Source organism: Carassius gibelio, chromosome A11 (genome assembly GCF_023724105.1).
Source record: "Carassius gibelio isolate Cgi1373 ecotype wild population from Czech Republic chromosome A11, carGib1.2-hapl.c, whole genome shotgun sequence".
NCBI classification, from domain to species: Eukaryota; Metazoa; Chordata; class Actinopteri; order Cypriniformes; family Cyprinidae; genus Carassius; species Carassius gibelio.
The window spans coordinates 21,466,801-21,478,912 of record NC_068381.1 but is presented as its reverse complement, the minus strand read 5'-3'; the positions used below and the strand labels follow the sequence as shown (position 1 = coordinate 21,478,912).

Below are 12,112 nucleotides of genomic sequence, written 5' to 3'. Positions count from 1 at the left end.
GAGACTCCTTTGATTTAGAGAGAACGGGACAGAGAGCAAGAGAGTAAATTCAGGGAAGAACATATGACTAAAATGCATTGTTCCTCTCTGAGACTGAGACTTCCCTCATTTTATTCTAATGTGTTCCAGTGACTATTTCTATGTCTTTGAGTTATTTTCACTCAGTTTTACAATTATAGCTTGCACAGTAAATATTGCCATCTGTAATTTAAAAATAAATACATTTGTACATAAAAAAAAAAAAAAAAAGTTTTTTCGTTGAAAATGGTTCTTGAATGAGAATTGAATATCTTATTGTTTGATTGCTTAAGTGAAGTTAAATGTTGGATGGTGGAACATTTTCTCAAGTTAAATGACTCCCAGACTAAGGTGAGGTGTTGATTTTCTAGTCCTCCTGCATTTGCCAACATTCCCTCTAAAACCCTGGGTTCGGTAAATAACGGTGTAGGCATTCGTGTAATAAATTTGGGAGCCAATATTGACCCAGTGTCCTGACATTTTATCCTACCCATCATATTTTCCTTGGTTCCTTGACCTTATCCTGTTATTCCTCACCTCTTTGCAGCCCCTGGTTGAGCTTGGTGCCTCACTGACAGTTTTTGAATTTGGCTTATTAATAAAGCATATATTAAGCCTCTTTCTGCTTTTTAGTCCACCTAGAAAACCTGACATTTATGCCTACAGAAACACAAAGTCATCATACAGATATATGTTCTGACGTTGTCTAATATGACATTTGTTCTGTGTAGTATGTTTGCATTTCAGTTTTATAAGCGGACATAGTGCACCAATCAACATCTGTTTGTTTTTGTGTACCAGAAATCAATTTTATATTTTATCAATGTACAAAAACAAAATCTGTTTGAGCAGATAACATATTTATTAAAGTGTTTATTTGTAGTTTCTACTAAATAATAGTTCACACAAAAAATAACAGTTTTAAATGTTAGAAAGCCACAAAAAAACAGCGATCTAAGATAAATACTTCAGAATTTTGAACTGCCATTTGAAATTCACCCAAGGAGTCCTGATATGCAATTCATGTAAATCTTTATTATTATTATTATTATTGTTTCAGTCTAACAGTAAGTGGGAGAACATTTCCTTTGGAAGTCAGTTGCAGCTATAAGCTGCTGCAAATTATTAATCAGCCCTAACTTTAATTGAAGAGCCAAGATGGACTTAACTGTAAAAACATTACATTTAAAAAATATGTTACCTTTTTTGGGATTTAAATTTAATTCAAATGCGATTTCTGCAAAAAAAAAAAAAAAAAAAAAACAATCCTGATTTAAAAGTGAATACTTGTATACATTTTATTTAGTATTTTATTTATGCATAAAGGAAACGCCTCTCTTGTCTCCTCACAAAAAAAAAAAAAAAAGAAAAACAGTAAATGTAACTGAAGAGTCTGAAGAATTAACAATATGCGTTTCATTTACTATCATAAGTTTTTTGTTTTTTTTTGGAAAACACCTTCATCTGAAGAGAAGGAATTCAGTGCAGTTGTTACATCAGTGACTGCAACATCATGCACGAAAATAGTGATGCTTTCTTAACTACTACTGACGATCTCGGTCTGTCCGAGTAAATACCTAAAATCTTTTCAATCTTCCATTGCTACTTTCTTTTTAATTCGGATCTCCAAGTATGCAAAATGCATTAATGTTCCCAACACTTTGGAGAGATGTTTTGATTATTAATTACAAACCAAGAATGTGTGTGTGTGTGTGTTTGTGTATACACGCAATGCATATTCAACTGTATGTGTATATAGATGATCATTTCACACATTTCTCTCCAGTGTTTTAGAATTATATTAGCATAAAAAGGTACTTAAAATACACAAAGTTTGTTGCTATAGAACTAAAAGTTTAAACCAATTCAGTTACAGTATATAAACATGTAACATTACAAAGAAAAATATTCAGTCATTACATTGAAATGCAGCAATCCTTTGTCAATAAACAGCAGACATCCCTCTAAAGATATACTCTCTTTGTAGTTGCCAGATACTAACACCAGAAAGCATTCTGATGCAAGGAAATGCCCAATTAAATCCCTAACCGTCCATCAGCACTTAAACAATACAGACGATACTCTCGTCAAACAGTAGATATCATGTTAAAGATAGAATGAGAAGTTAATAAACTGAAAAAGACTATCATTTGATGACACAATAACATCAGACCTCTGCCCTCGTCCTCCGTTAGTGTCCCGTGTGTCCTGAAGGATTGCATATTCAGATTTCACATGAACGCAAACCTATGCATAAGACAACACTGCTATACCACTCTGGAAACCTCCACTTTAAAACAACAACTCTAGATCAACAGAGATTAACACAGCTGTGATAGAACACAAGGCCATATAATGTTATAAATGACTTTGGAGAGAAAACAGGCAGACTATCTGTCCTCATGTCAACGTTTCAATAAAATAAAATGTATATAATTATTATTGTGCAAAAAAAAAAAAAAAAAAAAACCTTAAACATCCTAAAGCCACAAGATCTTATTATATGTTGCACATATGAATCTGTACATGAAATGGACATTTTCATTGTGTCATTTACCATGTAGATGCATTAACAGTGGAGCCAATACTTGAATAAATCTCACAAAAACATATCTCAGCCATATATCACAAGAAAAACACATTTAGCATTCAGAAAATGAAGCCTAAAATTACGCACTACTATTTTATCACATTTTACTCCTTTGGACTCATTACGTAATGCAACCACGATGATTCCCATTGCCCATATAAAGCCAGTAAAACAAAATTAAATATATTATTTTAATGTACATCCAAAAACACAATTTTGTATGCTATTAAGAACATCAGTGAAATTGGCTAAAGGTTCATAAATGAAAAACGTAATGGCATAAAATAGACCTCATTTTCTTGATGCACAATTTGTGATTGTGAGGACCAGTGACAGGCAGAACATGGCCTTGACAGCTCTTGTGAGATTTGACCAGTCATTAGAGGCAGAGAAAGGGACTCCTCCAGTGAGCAGAACTCATTTCCACCAGAGAACAAACCAGCTGTTACACAGAGCAATATTCATACATAGTTACAATATTAGATCAAACATTTATCATTGAGAAAAAGCCTGTGAATGCTTAATGAATTAATGTCTTGAACCACACTGTGCATGTCCATATGATGTGTAACAAACAGATGTCTGGATGGTAGTAGGGCATTACCTGCGTCCTCAGGACAGAGTATTAACCCTTAGCACTTTACAGCAGGCCTCTACATCACACGATGCTGTTACATCTTACATGAAGTGTGTATCCATATATGTCAGTCAATAGATGATGGGTTGTACCTTTTTTATGAATTGGTTTTTGGTTAGTAACATGAAATTCCCATGTTAGGTGTGTGTTTTTGTTCCTCACCTTTTAAAAGTACCCCACAATATATTAACAAAAAGTATAAAACAACCCTCAATGTTCAAACAACCTTGTTTGTTTCTATATAAAGAAACAAAAGAGGAGGATTTCGGCTCATCCTGTCTGTAGGTCATCTCTCTGTCAGCAGGTGGAGCCACGGTGCCAGTGGATCTGAGAGAGGTCTGGGTGTGCTGTCGTCTAAAGAGGACGGTGTCAGACAGCGAGGCGTCCCGGGGCGGGATGGAGAGGACTCCATGTGGACGGAGGAGCTGCGGGGGGATCCTGGGTGAAAGAGCACGGCTGGGCCTCCACTTTAGCCACGCCACGACCCTGACACAGTCGCCGGTGCCTCAACAGTCTGTCTGTCCGCGAGAAGCTCTTAAGGTGGAAAACAGAGAAGTTAGTGGAAGTGTTCAACTAAAGCATTTACACATTTGACTTCACCTCAGTGATTCTTTCTCCTTGTGTTTGTTTAATGAAAATCCCAAATTGCAACCTATATATTTATTCATTTATAAGTGTGTTCCATTTGCACATGGCTACAATGTTGATGATGGTTCTCATTTAGAAGATCAGAATAATAATAATAATAATAATAATAATAATAATAATAATAATACAATTCTTAAGGTTCTCTAAAGTTGTTATTAATTTCCTCATCCTCAGGTCACTTTAAGTTTTGGTTACTTAGACTTTAAAAGGAGGGATAGAAACCACTCAGGTTTGAATACAAATATTATTATTTTGGTTTCAAAGAATGACTCAAGTCTTGTGGTTCAGAACAACATGTGTGTGAATACATGGAAATAGAATGTAAGGTTCACAAGTGTTTAAGGGCAAACCAACTGAACTTGTTCAGACACCTACCAAGCAGTATCATTCAGCAGTTGACATTTAACCTTTGTATTTCAATATAATGCATTTTTTCCCAATCTGGTAATAAATCCAATTCCAGAGAGCTGTCAGGACTAAAGCACTGTTCACACCACTAGCAACTCTGTTGCTTCAGCTCACCAGTCTAAGCAAACTTGGTTGCTCATAGGTGTTTCCTGCGGCTACAATACGTCGTCTTCTTACAGTACTTTAGGCATGAGAGTAGGGCTGTCGTGATATACCGGTATTGACGATAACCGTGATATTCAAATACACAATTATCGATATCGTGTTAATTTAGTGTATGAGGATATATCGGTATTAGTGATAACCGCAATATTTAAAATGAACAGTTCTCTTATGATGACACCACATGTAAATACTTGGTAACAGTACCTGGTTGAGTGCCCAGGTGGCAGTATCGTGCCTTAACTCTGAAACCTTTTTACTAGTCAAAGACTGGGAAATATCATATAACCTATTAACAGCGGTTTTCTGTGTTCATATTTTAATAAGTACCGTGTTTTCTTTACTCGTCTTATTTTTGTATTTGCAATCAATACGGCCTGTGCGTACTAACACTTTGTTCAAATTTATGAACAGTTACACGATTAAAATGGATCTTGAAAAACTGAGCGAACGCATTGCTACATTAAACTCTGTAAAATGTTAAGTTGGTCACAGTGTCATGCACTTAATGCCTCATCTGTGGTCATTCTTCAATAAGGTTCATTAGTTAACATTAATTACATTAGTTAACATATATAAATAACAAATAATAATGAACAATATTTCCACAGCATTAATTGTAGTTCGTTAATTTTAGCATTTACTAATGCATTGTTAAAATCACAAGTTGTGTTTGTAAATATTAATGTACTATGAACATTGACTAACTCAATTTTTATTAACATTAACAAAGATTAATAAATTGTGTAATAAATGTATTGTTCATTGTTCATTCATGTCCATTAATACATTAATGTTAACAAATGGCATCTTATTAGGGCTGTGCAAAAAATCGAATGCGATTTTCATGCACATCTCACTCACTGACAATCTACACAAAATTTATTTTAAAATCGGTGGCGATTCTTTGTCGATTTTGAAAGCGATTTTGTGTTAGTTGTCGGTAGACTACGGCTCTGTGTAGTAACTGTCGCTCCACCTGAACCAGTGTTGCAAAGTCTGTGGTTGTTTTTCCATGTCCGCGGTTTCAAGCAACCCCAATACCAATAACGTGATATTTAGCCCCTTAAATGCGAATTTTACAAAGACAACCATGCCAAAAAAAAAAAAAATATATGTATATTTTAACCCCGGGAAGCAATTTCTTTTTTATCTGGGAACCTCCTGGAATCGCGATTAGTTTTGGATAGGGCTGTGAATCTTTGGCAAGGAAGCGATTCGATTTGATTACGATTCATAGGTTTTCCATTAGATTCAAGAACAATTTTTGTAAATTTAGAACGATTCAATTTGATTCGATTCACAATTAAATTAAATTCGATTCGATTATAACGATTCGATTCTGCATTCTTTAAGTGCATTCACAGGATTATTTAAATGCTTCTACTAAATTCTTTAAATGCTTAGTCAGGGGGCAAATTACAGTAACATTTATGGTTAGAGAACCATGGGTTAGAAAAAAAAAAAAGAAAAAAAAAAAAACTTTTGTCCATTGTTAAATGCTAGTTTAATATGGAAGCATATGGGTAGCATTATTCAATTTGGGATGTAATATGCAAAATGACAATGCAATATGTAAAATGGCAATGCATTTCTGTATTTACATTTACATTTTCCAATACATTTGTGCAACGTTTGGTGCAAAATGAAAATGAAAATTAAATTACATAATTTTCATTTGCCATTTACTACACCAGTTTTAAAATGTAAAATGAATATTAATTTTAAAGCTTTATAAGTTGCAAAATTAAAATGAAAATGTATTACAGAAATGATTAGATATGTCTAACATGTTAAAGCAAAAACTGTGGCAAAATGATCATTTAAATGCTATTTTTCTTAATTGCATTAACACTCACAGTCAAGACACTTACGATTGCATTTTCATTCGGTGTCCCGCAATGAATGTCAAAATTCAATGTGCACATTGAAAATGCATTCCGAGCCGATCACGTGTCCCCGCCCTCGCGCCACGTCAATCATTGTGTGAACAAGGCGGGGCTTACAGAAGGTCAGAGACTCAAGTCTCAAGAAGAAGATTCAATCAAGTGAGACAACATAGACAAGACAGTTGGTCTGTGTATGTTTTGATCATTTCGGTTTATGGCTTCAATATTTCATTCGGATTTGTGGGCGGAGCTGAAATGCTGCTTTCATCTGATTGGTCGAATCGGATCGGTTTTCATCTGACAGCCTTCAGCTCGGTCTTGTCATTCTTTCAGGCAGAATAAGAGTCAGTGCGAGTGAAGCACTGTAATGTCTGAAACTACTCTCACTGTTAATTAGCATAATATTTGAATCAGATGTAGCTGGGCACATAATTCGTGCTGCTGAGACCTGCAAATTATTTCTAGGTTGTAGTATTATATGAATATTGTCCCACTGATAAAAACAGTGCAAATAGTTCTGTCCCTTTGGATAACAGTGAAGTGGAAATTAAAATCAATAATAGACTGAACAGTTCCATGTCTGTAACATTTACCACTCTCATCTTTTAAGTCATAAGGCACTAGGTATGTGTGTGTGTGACATTAATAAATAATTGTAAAAATGAATATAGTTACATTTCTAAATAAAAATAGTAAAATTAGCTCTATGCTGCTCAGTGCTCCTGTAGCCTAACCCAGAGCGCCCTCTCGCGGCTGTAGACGGTAATGTTTTCTCTTGGTCTTGAATAAATGTGACATATAGTCCAGTGCGACTTATATATGTTTTTTTCCTCGTCAAGACGTATTTTTGGACTGATGCAACTTATACCGAAAAATACAGTTAACATTATTATTATTATTTATTATGAGAGTAATTGACACAGACTAGAACTTTAATGTTTCACCCAATTCAGCTCAGATCTTCAGACTCGTCTGACTAGTGTTGCTTGTATTACTGGCCAGACTTACCTTCCCAAAAAATCCTATTTAATTTTATTTCATAAATTTAACTATATTTATTTCCACTTTACTGTTATCCAAAGGGACAGAACTATTTGCACTGTTTTTATCAGTGGGACAATATTCATACAATACTACAACCTAGAAATAATTTGCAGGTCTCAGCAGCACGAATTATGTGCCCAGCTACATCTGATTCAAATATTATGCTAATTAACAGTGAGCGTAGTTTCAGACATTACAGTGCTTCACTCGCACTGACTCTTATTCTGCCTGAAAGAATGACAAGACCGAGCTGAAGGCTGTCAGATGAAAACCGATCTGATTCGACCAATCAGATGAAAGCAGCGTTTCAGCTCCGCCCACAAATCCGAATGAAATATTGAAGCCATAAACCGAAATGATCAAAACATACACGGACCAACTGTCTTGTCCATGTTGTCTCACTTGATTGAATCTTCTTCTTGAGACTTGAGTCTCTGACCTTCTGTAAGCCCCGCCTTGTTCACACAATGATTGACGTGGCGCGAGGGCGGGGACACGTGATCGGCTCGGAATGCATTTTCAATGTGCACATTGAATTTTGCTACATTCATTGCGGGACACCGAATGAAAATGCAATCGTAAGTGTCTTGACTGTGAGTGTTAATGCAATTAAGAAAAATAGCATTTAAATGATCATTTTGCCACAGTTTTTGCTTTAACATGTTAGACATATCTAATCATTTCTGTAATGCATTTTCATTTTAATTTTGCAACTTAGAAAGCTTTAAAATTAATATTCATTTTACATTTTAAAACTGGTGTAGTAAATGGCAAATGAAAATTATGTAATTTAATTTTCATTTTCATTTTGCACCAAACGTTGCACAAATGTATTGGAAAATGTAAATGTAAATACAGAAATGCATTGCCATTTTACATATTGCATTGTCATTTTGCATATTACATCCCAAATTGAATAATGCTACCCATATGCTTCCATAGTTTAATGATGCGACATGGCATATGTAAAAATTTATGTATGCCAAGTTTTTAAAAAAGAGCTTAAAGAGTATTATGTATAAGCTAACATTTTGTCACACCAGGGGCGTAGCCATAATTTCAGAAGTGACAGAAATGTCAAATACAATCATTTTATGTATGTAGCCTATATAATAATAATTTTTATTATTATTATTTTTTTTTTTTTTTACAAGGAATTTTTTTAAATTCCTTTTAATTAGCTGTAATAAATCAAATACACTGCTGGGCAATAATCAATCATTTGTAATTGATATTTTTTCCTAATGGCAATTTTATGATTATATACTAGGCTACATTTAATTAGCAATTATTTACATTTTCTGCACAGAATAAGGTAGAAAATATACTTTATAGTTTCTGTACTGTAATAAATGTCAATTAGCACTGCATCATTCATAAATTGTTTGTGGTTTTTTTTTAGTTTCATCAGTTCATTCTGCTTTTATTCAGTTTAGCTGCAGATATAGCCTGGCACGTCTATGAGAGCGAGATCGCTTCTCTTTCAGTGTGAAATCGTCTTCATCTCTATTTAACTTTTCCTCTCCATCAGCGAATGATTCTGAGAGAAAACGCGCCAGATGTCTGTTTATTAATGAAACAAACGCTACTTTCATGCATCTGATTATCAGATAAATCCCGCGCTCTTATTTCAAGGACGTTGTTAATGCTGTGGTTAATTTTAAAAGTTTCCTTCGTATATTCGGTTCATCCGCATTGTTTAAAAACATTTATCATTCAGTGGATCTGTGCGTATGATTTAGACACTTACAATTCTGCTCCATCCCTGCAATAAATACAGCTGTCGACGGCTCCGGTAACTCCGTCGGTAAGATGCAGAGAGCCATTGACAAACTACAGAAAAGTAAAACTACGTCACGTTAGCATTACTGGCCACAAGATCTATAAAAAGGCACGATTCACGAACACTCTTCAAGGTCTACATTAATTTGTGCGTGTAGTAATTTAATGTGTATACATTTTGAAAGCATTGAATCGCTATAGAAATCGCGATTCATTAGATTCTTAGCATTTTGAATCGATTACTGTTCAAGATCAGCGATTCACTATTCAAAAATTATGTTTCAAGATAGATGCATATGAATCGACAGGGTTTGTAATCGATGCATCGAGAAAACGAGTGAATCGTTACACCCCTAGTTTTGGACATTTGAGAAGCAACTGGGCAGGATTTGTTGTGAAAACCTGGCAACCCTGATCTGAACACACATGCTGGAGATATAACTTCTAATTAAAGGAGCGTCTTTACTGATGAGATGTGCATGAAAATCGTAAACACTTTATTGTAAAGTGTTACCATTAATATTTATTCATCATACTGTTGAACTTGACAGTATTTTCTCTCTTGTTATTTCATGAGAGCTTTAAAGAAGACGGAAAGCCAGAGTATTGTGCCCTGCGTTTATCAGTATCAATATTATGCTCATTGGGTGAAAAAGAAAAACTCAATAAACAGAGTAAAAAATAAATTGACTGATATCTTCCCCACCCCAAGGTTTCTATAGATATCACGATATATCGACATCGTGAATTGTATGGCCACAATAACCATTATATGAAAAATCTAGTATCGTGACAGCCCTACATGAGAGGACTCTTTTTTTAATTACAATAGAGAAAGCCTGATGAACATCTGGCGATATTTTTGCAGGGAGCAGACTTGATTTAATGTAAAAACCTCTGTATAATAGGGTTAGTTTATCCATCTTCCTAACATTTCACTACAGCATTTGACATGACAAAGATGACGTGTGCTCCACTGACTTCATTCAACTTCTAAATCACATTAAGTTGAGCATTTCAACTTTCTCAAATGAACACGCCCAACATTGTATCACCGATGGTTTCGTTCACTGGAGGTCGGCAGCTCTTTTTGAAAATGCTGGTCTCTTTGTTGCTGAAAGTTTCTTGCGGCGTGAACGGGGCTAATGAATGAATGATCATGGGAGTTTCCCCAAACCTTAAAACCGCAGTGTTATAAAACGTGTTCTTACCTGTTGGCAGCGCTCACACTGGTAAGGCTTTTCACCACTGTGAACACGCTTGTGTCTCTCCAGATGGTACCTCTGAATGAAGCGCATGTCACACATGTCACAAGCAAACGGCTTCTCTCCTAACAGAGAAAAACAGTCTTTATTAAAGCACCCCACCTCTTCCTTCTCACAGCATAACAAAACATACTACATCGACAAAGAGTCGGAAACACTGTTTCTGGACATGCTAGGATTGAAACCGATTTTCATATGGGTTCCCACATGAGAGAGTATATGCATGCTTAGAAATAAAGTATTTGACTCCATACAAACTCGAGTTTGTAGAGTTTAATATGGAATAAAAAAAACTGCTTGGCTGTAAATTGACACACTGGGGTTTTGGTTTTAAAAATCATAAACTTAGTTTGAGACTCGATTATGCTTCAGTACTTGCATATAAACTAAATAAACACATAAACACACCCCTTTAGAAACATGAGGCAAGAGCACATTCACATACATTGTGAAACCTGATACTACACGCAAGTGTGATGTGAATCTTGCAAAACTTGTGCCCATGAGCAGAAAATTAAAGGGGAGAAACATTTTTATAGGTCTTGACTTTGATACAAATATTATATCACGCAGGATATAGCTAACACATATTTCAAAAGTTAACAGTTCTTATTCTTATTTCGGCTATTAAGTCACTTATCTCATTGTTTTTTTTTTCTCCGTAAATACCTCAACTACAAAACATATCCAAACTTTAGATCCAATCAAGAATACTGGGTACAAATCGGGGGTACAGTGAGCGGACACATACCAGTATGAGTGAGGCTGTGTCTTTCCAAGTGGTAACGTTGGAAAAACCGCATGTCGCACATCGAACAAGCATACGGCTTCACCCCTAAATGTAGAGTCAATTTTAGTGAGTGAATGTCTTTACACAACATTCAAAGCAACAAACAATTTCTACGCTGTTTAAAAATTTAGAGCATCCTACTGATTTTTTCTCTTTTTTTTTTGCATGCTGATCTTAAATAGTCATCACAACTCTCGCCATATTATAAGATCAAAAATTCCTTGTCTACTGCAGTTTGTGTGTTTGGATGGTTTTAAATGGAAATAATTTCCCTAAACAACAAAGTAAAAGTGGTTAGAGTAAAATGTTTTTATGTGTGTGTGTGTTTTAGCATGCAGAAAAATGAACACTGACTACAAAAAGGCAGGGGTTTGAGATGACACATACCCGTATGAGTGAGGCTGTGTCTCTGCAGGTGGTAACGCTGAAAAAACCTCATGTCACACATCGAGCAAGCATACGGCTTCACTCCTGAATGCACAGAGTACCAACAGTTCATGTATGCGTTTCTGTTAATATAGCCTTTTTTGTTTTTGAGTCCTGCTCATACTAACTGCTATGGAGCCCCTCTGGTCCCACTTTGTCAAAAATAAATAAAAATAAATAACTCGTCTCAAAATCTCGTGGCCTCAAGATACTGACTCGTGGCCTCAAGATAAGTAACTTGTGAGTAACTCGTGGCCTCAAGATAAGTAAATCTTTGTAACGTAAATCTCCTCAGATGACATAGATGCCTGACAACTTTGTTGTTGTGAATAATGTAAACACGCAATTCATACTTTGCAGTCACCTGACTAACCATGGATACCTTGCAGGCAACAAACGCTGACAAAATGCATCTAAGTGTGCAACCAATCGCACAACAACTATCTGGCATAC

The 12,112-nt window shown here is 35.3% G+C and overlaps 1 protein-coding gene across 18 annotated transcripts in view; it reads right to left on the bottom strand.

Moving 5' to 3' along the window:
* Positions 1–2,785: 2,785 nt before the first annotated feature.
* The window catches only part of LOC128022664 (gastrula zinc finger protein XlCGF46.1), a 33,220-nt gene continuing 23,893 nt past the window's right edge, over positions 2,786–12,112 (bottom strand). For 15 of the 18 annotated variants that reach the window (XM_052610426.1, XM_052610428.1, XM_052610431.1 and 12 more), the window contains 4 exons: positions 11,621–11,704; positions 11,195–11,278; positions 10,390–10,508; positions 2,786–3,779 (listed from right to left, as the gene is read on the bottom strand). In XM_052610426.1, coding sequence (XP_052466386.1) covers positions 3,615–3,779; positions 10,390–10,508; positions 11,195–11,278; positions 11,621–11,704 — 452 coding nt within the window. In that variant the 3' untranslated portion in view covers positions 2,786–3,614. The remainder of the gene's footprint in view (positions 3,780–10,389; positions 10,509–11,194; positions 11,279–11,620; positions 11,705–12,112) is intronic. The other 3 variants (XM_052610437.1, XM_052610444.1, XM_052610445.1) reach the window with 2 other exon arrangements.